The sequence below is a fragment of the Spermophilus citellus genome, assembly GCF_964194105.1.
Source record: "Spermophilus citellus genome assembly, chromosome: 16".
In the NCBI taxonomy this organism is placed as follows: Eukaryota; Metazoa; Chordata; class Mammalia; order Rodentia; family Sciuridae; genus Spermophilus; species Spermophilus citellus.
In genome coordinates, this window is record NC_138196.1 from 64,899,162 (window position 1) to 64,918,511 (window position 19,350).

The window sequence follows — 19,350 nt, forward strand, 5'->3', positions numbered from 1 at the left end:
TATCTCATTGGCTTGCAGCTATAAAAGTTTGTTTCCCTCACACTACAGATTCACAAGACTGATTCACTCTCCTATGTCATCTTCATGCCAAGCCTCAAATTGACAGAAGCAGTTTGTATCTCAAACACCACCAATCTTAAAGAAGAAGGAGAGCAGACATAGAAAATCACAAGCTAGGGTTTATAAAACTTCTGTTTGGAAGGAACACCCCTCACCCCTACTCAAAAGATATTTTCCAGAGCAAGGCACATGGCCAAGTCAAACCTAAATGGGGCAAGGAAGTATAATGCTTCCCCTGCAAACAGACAGGAGGTAGAGTGGAACAATAACAGAATCTACCCCAGAGGAACAATAGAATTACAGTATGTAACCTCGGCCCTCCAGAGCTTGGAGCTGAGTACAGGTTCATATCTTCAAGGGTGTAAGTAAAATGCTCTTGGTCCATATTAAAAAAAAAATAGTGGCACTTCCATCTCGTGTTCTTGTCTGACTCTTGGACTTTCTTTGTGCTATACAGCTGCTACCATTGGGCTGCAACATTATTAATGTTCCCAGCGATAAATATGGGATTATTCCAGACTCCCTCACAGAAATACTTTGCCAATGGAAACCAGAAGATTCAAAGGACCCCAAGAAAAACACCCCCAAATTTCTATACACTGTCCCAAATGGCAACAACCCAACTGGAAATTCACTGAGAAGTGACCGCAAAAAGAAAATCTATGAGGTATTTTTGAAAAATGGGTTAGGTGGTTATGCTTTTGTTTATGACTGACATTTTGGAAGAGTGATGTACAAGTTCCCTTCCTTGTTACCCTCTTGCTTATGAGGAAGATAATTTTTAATAAAAGTAGCTCACCAATGCTGAGAATTCTAGTAAATTTAGACACAAGAAATCATTATGTCCTTTGTTGATGAAACTTTTCTTTTCCCTTACTTGATGTTTCATATGACAGAAATAACATTCTTGGCCTGATGTTAAACTTCATGAGATTTTTTTTCTTTAATATTTGGCCCCACATTTGATTTTCATTATTTTAAATTTGTGGTTTTTAACTTGTCTCTTCTGCTTTCTATTCTTTATCATTCGGGTAACAAAGATTTCTTCAAAAATAAGAGACATGCTCCTTTTTTTTTTTTCTTTTTTAGTAAAATCTCTTTTAGTATCTATGATGCGTAGATTTTTCACCCTAAACATTTTTTAAAGTATCCAACATTTATTGAACTATACAGAAATCTTTGAAAAATAAGAGAAGTTTGTAAAATCTCTTTTCTATATCTGTGTTCCCTAAGGTTTCCCTATAAGTAACTTTTTTTTAAAATAAGTACCAAAATTGTATTAAACTATATAGAATTTAATCATTTTCAGTGGAATCATAAGACAGATACTAACCAGTTCCTTTTACTCAGAAAATATAGTTTCAAAACATTTTCTTGTTATTATTTGTACTCTCCTATGCTCTCTCCCGGGTTCTCTGCTCATTTCGCTTTATCTGATTCCATGATTATAAATTCCATTCCACATATGACTCCCACATTGTTCAGCTCTACCTTTCTCCTGAACTCCAGACTTCTGTCCTTAATTTTCTACCTGTACCTCCACATAGATGTCTAATAGAATTTCAAACTTAACATGGCCAAACTGGGACTCCTGGTTTTCCCCAGTTCTACCCCAAACCTCTAATCCACAACCACTCCAGGTCCTCCATCCCCATAAATATGGTGTCCACAAAGAGTTAGTTAGCCTGCATTCCTCTCTTTTCCCTCTCTCCACCCCACCCACATCCAGTCCATCCTGTGAACTCAACCCCCATGTTCATTCAAAATCCATCCATTTTTCTACACTACCATTCCTAGACCCATCTCCTAAGCCACACCGGCTGTCACCAGACTAGGATAAGGACACTGCTGCATTTCACTCTCGGTCTTTGACCAACGGACCATTCTTTGCAGGGCAGGTGCCTGATAAATGTGAAGCCAGTCTCAGGTTCCAGTCCCAGGTGGCTTTCCCTTGCAGTTAAAGTCCAAATTCCTTTGTTCACCTTGCAAAGTCAAATGACATGGTCAGTTCTGTCCTTGGGCCTTTTCTCTTACCATCTTTGCCAAGCCTACTTGCTACAGTCACTCTGGCCTTCTTTCTAAACATGCCCGGCTTTCTGCTTACCCCAGGATTTTTGCTCTCACGCATCCCTCAGTCTAGAATCTTTCCCCTGATGTTTGCACAACTTGTTCCCATCATTCTGAGCTCCAGTGTTACCCTGCAGGGAGGGCTTCCCAAGGATCCAACCTGAATAACTACCTCTCTCTCAAACTTGATCATATTGAACGTCCCTAGAATTTAACCCCTGCTGGCATCTAATGATTTTTTCTGCTCATTGCCCACTGGCTTATGCATCTCTTTCCCACTAGACATTGGTTTCTGGAGAAAAGGAGTCTTTAGTTCTTCATTCATCTCTATCCTCACGGCCTGGTATGGCAGACCCTCAGCCACTTCTCAAATGAATGGACAAATGAGTATACCAAAAAAATTACAATTCCAAATGATTTTAATTTTAGATAGTTCCTAAGAAGTAAATATATTACTTTGACCTTTCAGCTTGCAAGAAAATATGATTTCCTCATAATAGAAGATGATCCTTACTATTTTCTCCAGTTTAACAAGGTAAGTGATGATGTCAACTCATTTCACCTGTAGAAGACACATAGTTGTAAGTTATTGTGCAGTATTTGAGGTCAGTCTGGCTGCTCGGTTAGAACTGTCTACTTTTGCACTGAAATTAGTGAATTATTACTAACTTGCTACCAACTTTAATTTTTTAGTCTTCCAGTTTTATCTCAGGATTAGCACTTTTCATTTTTTTCTATTACTACTCTTTCTAGAAATTGTTTACCTTTAAAATAGTAGCTGGCTCTCTTTACCCTGCATTTAAGTGAACAGAGTAAGTCAGGCTGATTGTCTTGAACTTGAAATTCTGTTCTATCTAGCTCCTTAAGATTCCACCTTGGGTGTCGACCTACATGTAATGGTAGAGCTAAGAAGGTCGGGGAAGCCATGTTCAAGCTGAAGAATGACACGTGTGTGCTCAGTTAGTACTCTCCATTCTGCACCCAGAGGGAGGCCTCAGGCAACAGGCCACTTAGTTGCCATTCCTGTCATTTATGCTCTGAACAATATCTTCAGAAAAATGGGCTTTTATATTCCTTTTCACTGTACACAGATGTGCTTTTCACAATTACTATTTTCTAACGAACAGTGGTAGTGGGAGACTACCCAACGCCTGATTCCTCAAATCTGATATTTTACTTGCTCTCAGGGTTGCAGAGAACATGTGCTTGGATTCAGTGCTCCCTTTAAATCTACTGAGGAAAAAAAAAACATAAATTCTCTGTGATTTGCCAGAACATTATTTTGCCTACCTGCCCTCCTACCTCAGCATGACCATGAACCCCTTTCTTTGTACCAAGGTTTGAAGTAAATTTTGAAGTCATTACTTCATATTGACTATGTTTCTCAACTTTATTCTCCCCTCTTCCCCCCCCCCATCTTTCTAGTTGGTTCTAAGGATCAACATTCTCTCAACAATCCTGAATGCTTCTGGCCCTCTTCATGTTGATCTTGTCCAAACAAATTTTTCTTGAGTCCTTCCTCTAAATCTGTTAATCCAGGTTTTATCCCCTGGAACAAAGAAGGCCTGTTTGAGAAACCTCTAAATTTGAAGCCATGGCATCTGGGAAAAGACAGAAACCTTTCTGAGTGTGTTTGGAAAAAAAAGCCTTGAAGACAGGCAGATGCTAGTAAAAGAACGTGCACATATTACTTTCTCCATGATAAAGGGTTGAGACAAAGATAAGAGTAGTGCTATCGGGTTTCAAATCCATCCCTTCTCTGCTCTGTACAAATAACCCTGCAGTTTGAGTTTATAAATTAACAGTCATTTTCTTCCCCTTTTAAGCCCTGGGAACCAACATTTCTTTCCATGGATGTTGATGGGCGTGTCATCAGAGCTGACACCTTCTCAAAAGTCCTGTCCTCTGGGTAAGGCCCGTGTCTCTAACCTGAGATTGGCCTCAGTATCGTTTAGTCCAAACAATTTCTTCTCATTTAAGATGCTTGTATTCCACTTGCCTTATAAACACCAGTCTCTTTGTGAATATGAATATAGGCCTTTTTTTTTCTCTTTATTCATCTCCAGTAGTCAAAGATGCTTGGCCATGAATCTAAAGTCATAGAGAGACTAGTCCAGTATAGTGTATGAAAGAGGAGATTCAGAAATACTTGGCTAGACCTGCATGATTTTATACATGTACACTTTAATTTAAATTTGTATTTGAAAAAAAATAAGAACTTAGTTTTATTAGAATGTTTTTAATTGTCTAGATCCATCTGAGCCCAGGTCACCGCTCTCTTCCTCATGAAATCAGCAAGGTGATGTGTACTAATTGTTAATACGGGATTGACATGGAGCGTTTTCTGTTTTTGTGTAGGTTGAGGGTAGGGTTCCTAACTGGCCCAAACCCCCTGATAGAGAGAATTCTTTTACATATTCAAGTTTCATCCCTACACCCCTGCACTTTCTCACAGGTAAGTGCCATTTAGGAAACAGGAGTTTTAAAAAATCAGATAAGAATAAAGTAGATGTTGGCAAATGAGATTAAACTAAAGTGACAGGGAAGAAAAATCACCACTGCTAAATCTGGTTCTAAATACAGACTGAATTAGAAGATCACATACCAGGTATTTACCTAAAAGGCGAATAAGAGCCGAATGACTCTGGTGATGCTGTGCAGCAAAAACCCAAACGTCTTGAGAATCAGGGCCTCACATTCATCTTGTACCCTCAGGGGACTCTAAAAAAGCCTGTGAAACAGAACAAAATGGAACTGAATTTTTGAAGTAATGTTGACTTTAGCTTTATTGTCTTGGAACCTGCAATGGGAGCACGAAATTCAAACCTCTTTAGGAACTCAGAGATGGCCTGCATTGCACAGATGCCCTCTCCTGCAGACACTAGCTGGAATGTATTTTAATGAAAAGAAGGTCAATTTAACTTGGGAGAAAGTATAAATTTTCCCACAAGCTCTGAGAAATTATTATATTTGAAAATTATTGCAATCTTTAAAATCAGATTTTAAGGATAGAATTACTATGTAACATGTGTAACCGATGTGATTCTGCAATCTGTATTTGGGGTAAAAATGGGAGTTCATAACCCACTTGATTCTAATGTATGAAATATGATATGTCAAGAGCTTTGTAATGTTGTGAACAACCAATAAAAAAAAAGAATTACTATGTAACAACTCAAAATGTATCTGAAAATTTGTATTTTATGGGACACTTGTTTGGTCTTGTAAATTCCATAAAGTGTGGATGTCCCCATATTTTAATGGGTCAGGGACTTTTCCCATGTTATTTATACCTGCTATCATCAAAGAGTCAATATTAGTTTATAACATTTAGAACTTCCACTTTAAATAGAAAAATCTCTAAATATTATAGAACTTACATATCTACTGTGTGTGTGTGTGTGTGTGTGTGTGTGTGTGTGTGTATTTTAGTTGGAAATGCAGCTCAGTGACAAAACATTTGCTTAGCAGGTGCAAGGCCCTGGGTTTGCCACTGAAAAGGAGGGTGGGGGGCTGGGGATGTGGCTCAGGCAGTAGCGCGCTTGCCTGGCATGCGTGTGGCCCGGGTTCGATCCTCAGCACCACATACAAACAAAGATGTTGTGTCCGCCGGAAAAAAATAAAAAATAAATATTAAAAAATTCTCTCTCTCTTTAAAAAAAAAAGGAGGTTGGGGGGAGAAAAGGCAATAGATTGGTAAGCAATGGCTTGGATCTGGCGTTGGACAGTCTGTCCTTGAATATGAGTTCTCTGACTACTTCATCAGAAAAATTAGCCCTAATGCCTCAGTTTTTCTTATTGGTAAAATAAAAAGAATCTGCCTAATAATGACATTGTTATAAAGATTAAGTTAGCCAAAATCTATTGATATGCTACAATAGCACCCAGCATATGACAAGACTATATAAATATTTTTCATTTTGACTAATGTGGTAGTCATGTGATTAATTATTGTTTATTATAAATCACTGATTGGTGTAAGTCAGCCAATATGCATACACATGTAATCAGGAGTGATTTACTTCTACATCTGACTAAACCAAACACTTTCAGGGAGTGAGCCGTGACATTTGTTACCGTTCTGTCTCTTTTAGTTCATGGTGTTAGAGCTTCTTCAGCAGTGGGGAGAAGAGGGCTTCCTGGCTCATGTTCAGAGGTATCAAATCATTTGTTAAGATGTTTATAAGATGTTAAGATCCCAGTGGACAAGGTATGGAGCAGCCAGTACTGATTCCCTCTTCTTCTTCCTTAAGTATCCTGAGATAGACAATAAGACAGTCTCCCAGAAGTCACAGCCTCTTCATCTTAGTAGCTCTTCTCTAGAGAGACTCAGGAGCATCCCAGGTACGGTCTGAAAGCCAGGGCCACCCATGTCCACGACAATCTGAAATTCACACTAAGTTATATCCTCAATTTAGAGGATAAACTACTCATACACATAAATATTTTATTTAATAATCAATTTAATATGAGAGACACATGGCACAGGAACTGATAAATACAGAGGAGTGCAGATGAATCTCTGGTATACTTTTGATCTTGAGCATTCTCCTAGCCTCCCAATGACCATCGTTATTTGAGACACCTAAACACAAGGACCAGTCCTGCTATTTCTACGTTCCCTGTTTTACATAGAAACAACCTTTTTGGCTTTATTAATTTTCATTTTTCTAATCAGCCCATAATAAAGGGAAAAACATCACCAGATAGGTCATGCAAATACATTCCGGTCCCTTATCAAGAATGTAGTCAAGATAGAAAAAAAAATTCTTACAGCCTGCTCTCCAGAGCCTTTTTTGTGTTTCTGCAGCCAATGGACTGAACACACCCTTGCTATTGATTTCTTCTTCCAGGGTCACTGATTTCTACAGGAGCCAGAGGGATGCAGTATTGGCTGCTGCAGACAAGTGGCTAAGTGGTGAGTGGAACACGTGTTTGCCCTTTGGATAAACAGCAGCACCCATGTGAATGGATGATAAACACCGCATATGAACAATCTGGTGGGAAAGAGACACAGTCTGGCAGTGTTCTTACCAAGGAAATGTTGCCTACAGATAATCTCACAAGTAGCATCCTAAACCCACCACCCTGGCACAGTTCTCCCCATCCCTAATTGACTGTCTGCTCTAAGAATTTTGGTTCAAAAAAATCAGTCTAAATATCAACCAGCAATAATTTACTTAAAGCTAAATAACATCCATCTTCAAAATATTATAGTTCTTTCAAAATTTTGTCCCAAATAATGTACTCTATTTCTAACTAAACTGTATCGACAAATAATACAGTCTAAGGCAGATCTCTCATGACATAGATTTTGCCTTTTAATCATTAGCCTCATTTATCTAATATTACCTATTGCTAATTTGTAAGAAGCTTAAGATTTACTTTTCATTGTGGAAGAAAGTTAGATGGATTACACAGCTTTAATTGTGTCATTAAAAATGCCTTATCAAAAGCAGCCTTTGATAAGAACAATAATAAACCAAAAATATCAATTCCTTATTTCTGTCATATCTCATTCCCTATAAAGTCTTGGTAAAAACAGAATTATTATCTGTTTGATAAGAGTACCATTTTTCAATTTTCATAGTAATATTGAAGAAAAATTTTAACCAACAGCAAGTTGGGTTTTTTTAAGATAATGATTTAAAAATCAGAATAATTATCCTTTTTTCTTGGTTTCTCTATCCTAACACTCAGGGAAACAGAAAGCTTAAATATACTGCTAGAATTTTAAGACACCCTTTTCATAATTAATTGTATTCTGATGAAAAATAAGTCACTGACTTCTAAACTAGATGATGGGATTTATTGAAACACCAAAAGACTACCGAAAGAGATGAAGAATCCTCTTTTAAAATGAAACAAACACATTTGCCCCAGGTGTGGTCCTAATTACATGAAGAAGAGAGAGGCACTAGATTTCCTGATCTACACAAGCCTGGCTGAAATAGACCTAGAACATTAATTTTTCAAGGATCATAAAATTATATTTTCAAAAAATGTTATTACTGGGCCTGGTGGCATCTGTTTGTAATCCCAGTGGCCTGGGAGGCCAAGGCAGGAGGATTGCAAGTTCGAGGCCAGACTCAGCAATTTATTGAAGTCCTAAGCAACTTAGTGAGACTCTGTCTCAAAATTAAAATAAAAAGGGCTGGCAATGAAGCTCAGTGATAAAGCATCCATGGGTCCAATTCAAAGTACAAAAACAACAAATAAAAAACCAATATTATCACTGAAGGCACTTTTTTTGGGAAGAACTAGTTTATAATCATTGCACATGTGTCATGGAACAGTACATTTAATACCATCAGAAATGCCTTTGGAAGATGTTTATTCTCCTTTTGTTTGTAGGTTTGGCAGAATGGAACGTTCCCGTTGCCGGAATGTTCTTATGGATTAAAATTAAAGGCATTCCCGACACAGAACAACTGATTAAAGAAAAAGCCCTTAAAAAAGAGGTAAACCTGGGAGGTGGGTGGAAGGGGCGACCCTAAAGAAAAGTTGCTCTTTTTCTTTAAGGTAATCTTTTATTTGAATAAAAATGAAACAGAGCTATATTTTGGTTGCCCACCATTCATAAGTAATGGTCTGATATCACGTGTTTTCTCATTATTCAAATTGTAATAAACGTGGGGTTCTATAATTCCTCAGCTGGTCTAAGTCAACAGAAACACTATCATTCATCTCAGTGGATGATTACTTTAGTGGCTCAGAACAATCTCTGGAGACACACTCCTTGGGTTTCAGTCCAGCTCCACCCCTTACTGGACACGTGGTGTGGGGGAAGTCACCCTCCTGTGCTTTCTCTCAGGGAGAGTAAGAATCCATCCCTCAAAGGGTGGTTGCTATGATTAAATGAATTCTCTGTGTAAAGCACTTGGACTAATAAATACCTGGCATGTAATAAGTTGTAGCCACTAGTATTTCCAATGGAGGGACTGTCTTTGTTGTTGTTGTTGTTGTTGTTTTTCTTGGATTATGAAAGTAAAGTGTGCTCACAGTAGGAAATGTGAAAAATGCATAAATTATAATGGAAATTTTTAAAACAGCCCATCATTTCACCACCCAGATTTTGTGACCACTTATGGTGATTTTCTTGGCAACCTTCGGCTGTGCGGTTATTTTGCATGGCTAAAATTACATGAAAAAGTTTGTATCCTGATTTTTTTCAATTAAAATTAGCTCATACATCATTTTTTTTTCTCTCCTTGTATAATTAAATCTTCTGAGATTTCATTTGGGGGCATTGATTAGGCTATCAATCCTAAAGGAAACTTTTTTTCTGTATAGCTTTATAATTTACCAAATAAATTATATTTGGTAAATTATCCCTCTGCATTTATTAATTCCATTATCATGTTTGTCATTGAATCTTTGTAAACACAGAGGTCTGTTTCTAGAATGCCTTTTGTCCTGGATTTGTAAACATAAAAGGAGAGAGTGAATTGACTGGTGGATGACAGGGTGCCTAAGCTGGTGTATAAGAGACTCTAGAGGTTAGATCTAGAGACAGATCACCTGATCAAAGTCATTATCCTTTCTATCCATCTTATTTGAGGGCAGGACTCACACTTTACTCATTATTCTAATCCAAGTAGCGTCACATACTAGGTACTTAATATATATTTAATTAATTTATATCAAACAAATACATTTTTCCATCTATTTTTTTAAATTGGTGCTTTGTAAGTAACATAAAGGTGGAATTCACTGTGCATAGCATAATTTGGTCAATTTCATTCCACTCCTTCTTCCTTTTAATCCTCTTTCTCTAATCCATGGATATCCCTTTTATTTTCATGATGTCCCTACTTTTTTCCTCCCTTATTTTGTTCTAGCGTCTACATATGAGAGAAAACATTCAACCTTTGGCCTTCTGTATCTGGCTTAATTCATTTACCATGACATTTTCCAGTTCCAATCATTTATTTGCAAGTGTCATGATTTTTTTTCTTCTTTATGACTGAATAATACTGCATCGTGTGTATACACCACATTTTCTTTATCCATTTGTCTGTGGACAGCCCCTGGGCTTATTCCATAGCTTGGCTATTGTGAATCACGCTGCTGTAAACACCGATGTGTCTACACTATAGCATGCTGATTTTAGTTCTCAAATACATTTTAATATAATAAATCAACTTTATATTTTCTTTGCTTCTCTATCAATGCCATTATCATCAAGCACTTCGGTTAATGTCTCTGTGTTTGTATCTCTAAGTGCTAAGGATGTGGACTTGATGTTTAACTTTGCCTGTTTTTTTTCTTCTTCTTCTTCATTTATTCTGTATATTCTGCTGCCTACTCCTCAACATTTTCTAAACAATCTCCAATTTATCACTGCTGCCTTAGCCCAAAGTTTGGCCATTTTTTTACACTATTTTTTTGTTTGTTTGTTCTAATTAGTTACACATGACAGGGAAATGCATTTTGATTTACTGTACACAAATGGAGCACAAATTTTCATTTCTCTGGTTGGACACAATGTAGAGTCACACCATATGTGCAGTCATACATGTACCTAGGGTAATGATGGTCATCTCATTCTATCATTTTTCCTGCAAGTTTGGTCATCTTAAAAGAGATTATTACCACTCCTTCCTTCTCTTACATGTCCTTGCTTCTAGTCCATTCCAAAACTTTTCCACTATCTTGGGAGAAATGGTAGTTTTCATATTTTATTAATCAGTACCAAGAAACTCATGTTCTGCCTTGAAATCATTTCCCAAGAGTACTCTCAAATTATTTCACTACCAGCTCATCTTGTTTTACTGGACAGTACCCAATTTTATACCATTTAAGAACAAACAGAACTTTATTTTTGAAGGCCATAATTTCACTAGTTAACATTAATTGCTGTAAATTATAAACTCCAAAATCTCAAAGACTTAACACAATAGAAGTCTATTTTTTTTTTCCTTTTTCTTTTTCTTTTTTATTTCAGATTGAACCTGGGGCGCTTTACCACTGAGCTACATCCCCAGCCCTTTCTATTTTTTTTTATTTTGATACAGGGTCTCACTAAATTGCTTAGGGCCTCAATAAATTGTTGAGCCTGACCTCAAACTTGCAATCCTCCTGCCTCAGCTTCCCAAGTTCCTGGGATTACAGGCATGTACTACCACACCCAGCAAAAGTCTATTTCTGACTCACATAAAATTCAAAGCTGCAATCACAGGCAAATACAATCCAGCAGTGACTCAGAGAACCTGGTTCCTTCCATCTTGTTGCTTCCCAATCTTCATACGGATTCTAAGATTGCTACAAAGTGGAAAGAGTATGGGAGATCACACAGGGGAACATTTCAGGGCCCAGGACTAGAAGTAGGATTCATGACTTTGGTTTACCTCTTTGGTTATAATTCACCCATGTGACCACACACAACTAGAAAGAGGCTGGGGAATGGGAGCATAACTTAGTGGCAAAGCAGGTACTTAGAATGCATGAGTGAAGTCCTGGGTTCGATTCCCACCAAGGAAGGAAGGAAGGAAGGAAGGAAGGAAGGAAGGAAGGAAGGAAGGAAGGAAGGAAGGAAGGAAGGAAGGAGAAAGAAATAGAGGGCTAGAGAATTAAGTATGTTTGTCCAGGATGAAAAGGCAGTGGAGTCTCCAGTCAGTGAGCTGTTCCTGACATAGTGCAATTGTGCCAGGTACAGTGGTTCACACCTGTAGTTCCAGATACTCAGGAGGCTCAGGCAGGAGGATTCCAAGTTTGAGGCCAGCTTGGGAACTTAGAGAGACGCTGTCTCAAAATAAAAAGCAAAGATGGCTGAGCTACAGCTCAAGGGTAGAGTGTCTCTGCAGTTACTCTCCCACTCTATCTTCACACACTTGGTTAACATTTTTAATCCTTCACTTTATTTATTTATTTACTTGTATCTCCTTTCAGTTCTTCATACCATTTTCTTGCCTTCTCAGAGCATTCACACTCCATATTGTCTCCCTAAGACACTGTTCCCTGCTTCTTTCCAGGATAACATCTGCTTATCTTTCAGGTTTCCCAGCTCAAAAATCTCTTTCAGTATTGGTCAAATTATATCCAAATTGGCCAGATTATCCCGTGTGCACATATGAATATGTGACGACAAATCCTATCACTATGGTCAACTACAATACGCCAATAAAAATGTGGAAAGAGAACAAATTAACACTTTTAAATTTGATAACTTGAAATGGTATTTCATTGTTTGAATCTATATTAGTTTTCTAGTCAGGCTAGACATTTATTCGTTAATTGCCATTTCTGTTTCTTTAGTAGGGTGTCCTTTGCACATTAAAACTAGAATTCTATCAGTGTTCTTCTCCATCATTCTTCTCCATTTCTATGTGTTCTTTATACATGGAGAAGAAATGGCATTGGCCATATTTATGGTAAACATTTTTCCAGTTTCTGTGCACCTAATTTTGTTTCTTGTATGGCGTGTGCAGTTTTTGCGTGAATATTTTATTTTGTGATTCTTTCGACCGCTTTTAAACCTAAAATGTCCGTCCCCATTTGAGAACAGTTTTACCTATGTTTCTCTTAGCCTTTCCTTACTGGCACATCACTGATGTCCCACCATGTCTCCTAGGTCTTAATGCTTCCTGGAAATGCTTTCTATGTCGACAGCTCGGCTCCTAGCCCTTACTTCAGAGTATCCTTCTCTTCAGTCTCTCCAGAGCAGATGGATGTGGTAAGGACCATATTCTGTTAGTTACTCCAGCTCTCAGTTCTGGGGTTTGGTGCATGTGTTCACTTTGTAATTTAGAACAGTATTGAATGTCTTCTTGGGATGCTATAAAGCAGATATTCATGGGCCAGTCATGAACTCCCATTAACATCCCCTTTAGGCTTCTGTAGATAAAAGAGATGAAATTGGAGTTCAAGTTTGCTGTCTTCATGATGAACCTTTCAGAACCTAATGAGCAGTCCCAGAAAGTTCCCAACTTGTCATGGGGAAAACCCGTTTCCTTTCTTCCCCTCACAAAGTTACCATGAATGAGAAGTACAAATTCATAATATCCTTCACTCTCCTTCTCTGAAGAAAATAGCATCAGTAAGGGTCAAATAAAATAATATTCTTAAGTTAATCTCAGTAATGCTTTAACCAAAATAAAAAGAAGCAAAGAAACAAGATCCTAAGGGCTACACATCTGGAATTAAAAAGAAGAGCTATCAATTGACAGTGCTGTTCACCTTTGAGAGGTGCTTGTGCTTAAACCTGGGAGATGGGCTTTTGGGGTGTGTTCTTTCTTTACTTGCTTTCTCCTATCATTAAATGTGCTTTTCATAAATTATTTCTGCTTTTATATATGAAGAGAGTTGGACAGTTGAAACTGTATAAAATGCATTTTCAAGGCAGAAATTATATGAAAATATAAAATAATTTGCATTGTAGGTAAAATGGAAAATATTGATTGTGAGGTCTATAAGAACCCCCATTATCCTGGAAATCCAATATGCTTCCATCTACATATTATAGTAGATGTTGGAGGCATCCTCCCCAGAGAAAAGTGATGTCCAGGGTAATTTTTCAACTCCTTATCTCAATTTTGCATAAGTAATCTGTTTGCATTTTTTAAATTAGGATAGACTTTTCCAAAATAGCCTCCTAATTTCATCCATTCTTGTCTCTTTTCTATTTTAGGCCTTCCAGAGACTAGCTCAACTTATAAAAGAAAATTTATGAAGAAATCAAACTGATAGATTTTTCCAGATAAATTATTTTTGTGTTTATTTGTAAGAAATGAACATTGAAGTTGGACTTCTAGATTGGACTCCATCAAATGTGTCATGTCTGTATATGTCCTATTTTAACTAGACAAGTTTTGAAGTGCCTTAAAGTCCATCAGATGGCCAAAATGTATTTAGAATTTACTTATAGCTTCTGATTAATTTTCAACCTGCAAAAAAATATTTTTATCTTGGATTTTATTGTGAAGTGCTCAGTAGTTGCTTTATAATATCCTGTAAATCTTCGAAACCAAACACATTATTTTGAAATTTTAAAGAAATAAGTTCAAAATGGTATATAAGGTATATTTTTTTCTATTTTTAGGGAAATTTAGTGAGAGCTTATTATAAAAATTGTTCTAATTTGACCATTATAATTATAAATTATCCTTTGGTAAGAATACCATAGACATTATCATATGCTCCAGACATCCCTTTAAAATAAAATTCTGGAATTAAACCTACCTGAAGGCATTAGGCCTATTAATTCTAAGTAAGGAGGGGAAATCGTGGGCATAGGAAAATTTACTACATTGTATTTTCATGATACTACATAATTTACAAAAGCACATTCTTATCAGTTATGTCACTGAAATCTACTACAACCCTTTGAGGTATTAGGATATATTTTTTTAAATCATTATTTTCCCATCCAATTATTAAAGTAACATATTCTTTTTAAAAAAATATTATTTTATTTATTTATTTTTATGTGGTGCTGAGGATTGAACCCAGTGCCTCATGCATAAGAGGCAAGCACTCTACCACTGAGCTACAACCCCAGCCCTAAAGTAACATATTCTTATCCTAAACTTTCAAACAATATAGAAAGCGTGAGGAATAAAGTAAAAGCCCCCATTGATAATTGCTGTCAGCATTTATCATTTTTCTTTCAAGATGCTTTCTTGTGCATGCACATTGTAATATCTAAACAACAGGTACTCATTGTGACAGTGCAACATAAATACCCTGTATTAGTTTTCTATCACTGTTTAACAAATTAACACTGTGTTTCAAGATCCAGCAATTGTAAACTTATGGGTTCCTTTGAGGAACTGGAAGTTTATCTCCTTATTATTTATTCTATCCCTTGTGTATATGAATATCTCCATGATACTTATTATTGACTTGGCATCTGGGTGAAATGTCACATCATCTTCTACCTCAAAGGTCAAAGCACCTGGCCCCAAGTCCAAATCCTTATTTCTGAGGCAACTGGTCACAGCTCTTTAGAAGAGATTAAAGAGACTCAGGGCCTAAAGGACGGCCAAGATGAAGACCTAACAATCCCCTTAACTGGGAGAAGAGGAAAGTATCAATTAGACTTATAGAGATAAAATAAGCCTTCTACTTACTTCATTTAGTAATTTTCAGCAATAACAAAGATGTCCCAGCCCAGCACTACATAACGAGTCCTGCAGCTTCTAAGAAATTCTACTCTCATTCAGTACAAAGATGATCCAGTGTTTCATCCTCTCACTGAAGAGTGCCCTGAAATGGACTCATCTTACTTTTGCAGCAATTTGCACATAAAGATCAGAAGGTTGTGACAACAGCCATTAGGGGGTAATACTAAGAAACTAGAGTACACTCTTTGACAGGCATCTCCACAAACTTAACTAATCAAAATTAAACAATACTAAGTTTATGTAACAAAGGTAGCTCAGCAACACTCAAGTCCAGCTGATCAGTCTTTTTTCAGGGCGTGATAATGATTAAGAGGTATCATTTTGGTAATTAGCCTATTAACACAGTAATCTGGAGACCCACAAAGAGAAACGTAAACATTAGAAAACTCTGGAATACCACACTTCAGGATGCCTGCAAACCAACTGTCAGCTGCTCCCATAAATATATTAGGAGTTCCTTCTCCCTGAGAAATGTCCTAATTTAGTTAGTGGCAAGGTCCAGAGAAACAGTCATATCAGCCACCGTTTAGATTAAGTTTTCTGTAGTAGTAAAATCAGAAGAAGAATAGGTACAATAATCAGTTTTGTTCATCACAAATTTATACAAGCCCCCAACATGGGCAAAGAGAGAAAAAGATGAATGATGTTCCACTAAATGTGTGTCAAACATGTATAATCTCATTTACTTTTTGGATAATGGCTTCTAAGTAGAACTTCTAAGTAGAACTGAACCCCAGAGAGACCTGATTGACTACAAAATCCAAGATTTACCCTTGCTTGCAGAGTAGCTTCAAATTCCATATGACTAGATTCTGCTGGCTGTCCAGAGTAACTCCATAAGAACCCTATGGGAAACTTTCCTCAGAGGAAACTAACTTATCTTCATCTATTTCAAGGTTGGCACTAATTTCAGTTACTGATTGCTTTGCCCTCTGATGGTGGAATATTATCCAGAAGCCAAGACTGAGCCAGGGCAGATGGCAAGATCCAAACCAACAAGGAGGCAAAACAGGAAGCAAATTCTCTATAGACCCAATATAGGCCCTAAGGGAATGGAAAAGAGGGCCACCTAGTGGCGCTTGCATAGAAGTCAGTCAAATTTGTTCACCCATAAGTCTGTGCAGCTCTTAAACAAGGTCCGATGGAAACTTACTTTTATGCGGTCCCCCTGTAGCATGCTATAATAGTACATAACAACATTTAGTAGAAAGGGACCTTACTAGACCTAATTCAGTAACATTATACAAGCAATTATTTGTACCTACATAAGTAGTCCCTTGGTCTTGACTGTGCAATACCTAGAAATACATACCTTTTGCAGGCATCACTTGGATAGGTTTTCCATATTTGATAGTGAACAGGTTACTAATAGAAAGGTCAGGGTAGTATTTCCAGTCAGTGTAAGAAACTAAGCAGTAGTGATATGTACAATATCACAGTCTTCCCTTTTACTTTTGGGTTTTCAGAATCAGTCTCATTGGGAACACAGAGGCTTGATGTTAGGGAAATTGTTCCTTGAAGAATGGAAACTTCGAGGACTCAGGGAGGACCAGGTGGTTGGCTGACCCTCTATGAGTCCATGCTTACCATTGAATTTATATCCTTTCATATACCAACTTTGTCAGGAACCATTGCACTCTTTACTTGATATTTACTTGATATATTTACTTGATACCACATTTCCTTGATATTCAGGATTAGTTCATAGGTAGGGGCTTCAACATTAACAAAGGCAATCCATAAGGGTAATGAGATATCAGAAAGGAGTTCATCTACTTGGACTCTGTTTTTATGTGGGTCCAACAACAAGAAGCCATTTTTGTTCCCACAACATGCCAAAATTGTGGACTACTCCAAAAAGGATATCTATTATCTGCATAAACATTCACAGATTAGCTATTCACAAACTTGGGTAAGAGCAAAAATCCCTAAAGGCCATTCCAACTTCCACTGGGAAAGAGTTCCCTTTTCTATTGACTCATCTTGGTTTAACAGGAGACCCTTAACTGATATTTTCCCATTCATCAAAAAGCATGAACTCAGGATTATCCAATGGGGCATCTCACAGATCAACCTGAGAAGCCACTCTTTCTCAGCCTACACTCATACAATTGTGCTTTTCACCATCATCAGGTAGAAGTGATAGGGTTAAGGTGCAACATTTTAGATGGACAGCAGGAGAAAGGAGAAGAATCTCACCAATTTCTAGTAGTCTACTGTTAAGAAATGCTAAGTTTGGAAATTAATAGACTTTTCACAGCAAGTTGGACTTGCATATAATAAAGTTCATTTCCTAAAACCCATCTGGCTGCTGTTGCTTCTGTTTTAAATATTTAGGACATGCCTTAGCTACTAGGTCTAATTGCAGACTGTGATACAAGATGGGCCTATGTTGTCCCCCACATTTGTGGGTAAGAACTCTGAATGCCTGATTGTTACACTCATGAATTAACAAGGTGAAGATTTAGAATAGTTTGAAATTCCTAAGGCTGAGGCCTGTTGTAAGGTCAGCTTCATTTAGTTAGAGCCTGCTTATAAGTGTCTTCCCTTATTAAAGGCTCTGGAAATGTATTGCTAATAAGCTCACAAAATGGTAAGGCTGTTAGGGGAAATTTGGGGACCCAAGAACCGCAGTATTCTGCAAGTCCAAGAAAACCTCTTAATTGTCTTTGGTTGTAGGCCAAGGGAAACTGAATAGGTTTTGTTCTCTCAAGCAACACAGAAATCTCTTTGGGAGTCGGGTCATGTCCTGAATAGTGGACTTTTCCAATTAAAAATTGGAACTTTTCCACCAAAACTTTCTGATCTTTATGTACAAATTGCTGTAAAAGGTAAGTAAGATGAGTCCATTTCAGGGCACTGTTCAGTTGGGGGAGTGTAACACTGAATCATCTTTGTACCGAATGAGAGTAGAATTTCTAAGAAGCTGCAGGACTGTGAGGTCCTGATGCAATTACTGGAGAAAAGAAAGCAGCTTCAGTAAGCCTCAGGGTGATACAGTCCAGGTATTCTATTGACTTTTCCAAGAACACACAAATACCGGACCTCTTTCTCAATAAGGATACTAAGGAAAGCAAAGGTCTGTTACTGTGCAAAGGTTGCTTACTGTGTACCATTTAGGTTTTATGTTTTGGGGGTTGGTTTGGATTTTCTTGTTTTGTTTGGTTTGGTTTTTTTGTTTGTTTGTTTGTTGCATTGGTTGGTTGGGCGGTGGTTTGGGCTTTGCTATTTCTTCTCATGACAGAATGTTTATTATTGTTTATTATTTTATGCCAGTATATCTGGTGCAGGTTTAATTCTTCAGAAAAATAGTATGAACAATACAAACATTATTATCATACTTGTGATTTTTAAATTTTCATAACTGAACCCCCAGATCATGATATAGATGCTGTTATTCGAGTGAAGCCCATTTATGAAATAGACATGTGAAAACATTTTAGTATAAACTGACAAGATTTAAGTCAAAAAGACTGGAGGCTGAATCAGTGATACTTGACAAGAAGGTATTAGTGTTTGGAACTACAAGAAACCTCAGTATCACAATTTGATAAGTTACTTGAGAATCTTGAAGGCATTTCCAAACTTGTCCAATTGGTTCTTTAACTAATAGGACTGGAGTCTCACAAGGACTAGTGCATGGAATTGCAAGTCCCTGTTGGCTTAAGTTCTCTACAATCGAGGAAAGTCCTTGAGTTGCTTCAGGCTTTAGTGTATTTTGGATTAACTTAGGCAAAAGGGTTAGAATGATCTATTTAGTCTTTAATGGGCTCCACACATTTAACCTTCCTCTATCAGTAGAGAAAGAAGCCCATAAACAATCCATATATATTAGAAAGATCCAGCGCATTGCAGCCCTGGGTTTGAATTTACCAATTTCTGTCTATAGAGAGCACAGTAGTTCTGGTTCCATACAGTTGGGAAATCCTGAGATTATACAATCCTCTGAAGAGAATGTTATATGCCCTTTTCACTTAGGAAGTCAGTCTTACCCAGAAAGCTTACTGGAACAGTATCACAAAATTTAAAAAAAAAAAAAGGCATGTTTTTCTAAAAATGTCCCTGAAGTCAATTGGATGGTTTCAGATGGTGGGAACTT

The 19,350-nt window shown here is 37.3% G+C and overlaps 1 protein-coding gene across 1 annotated transcript in view; it reads left to right on the forward strand.

The window, feature by feature from the left end:
* The window catches only part of AADAT (aminoadipate aminotransferase), a 57,463-nt gene extending 43,292 nt beyond the window's left edge, over positions 1-14,171 (forward strand). The window contains exons 6-14 of the mRNA XM_081269289.1: positions 518-727; positions 2,597-2,662; positions 3,954-4,036; positions 4,486-4,582; positions 6,222-6,283; positions 6,981-7,045; positions 8,482-8,588; positions 12,701-12,802; positions 13,757-14,171. Coding sequence (XP_081125415.1) covers positions 518-727; positions 2,597-2,662; positions 3,954-4,036; positions 4,486-4,582; positions 6,222-6,283; positions 6,981-7,045; positions 8,482-8,588; positions 12,701-12,802; positions 13,757-13,798 — 834 coding nt within the window. The 3' untranslated portion in view covers positions 13,799-14,171. The remainder of the gene's footprint in view (positions 1-517; positions 728-2,596; positions 2,663-3,953; positions 4,037-4,485; positions 4,583-6,221; positions 6,284-6,980; positions 7,046-8,481; positions 8,589-12,700; positions 12,803-13,756) is intronic.
* The last annotated feature ends 5,179 nt before the right edge of the window (positions 14,172-19,350 follow it).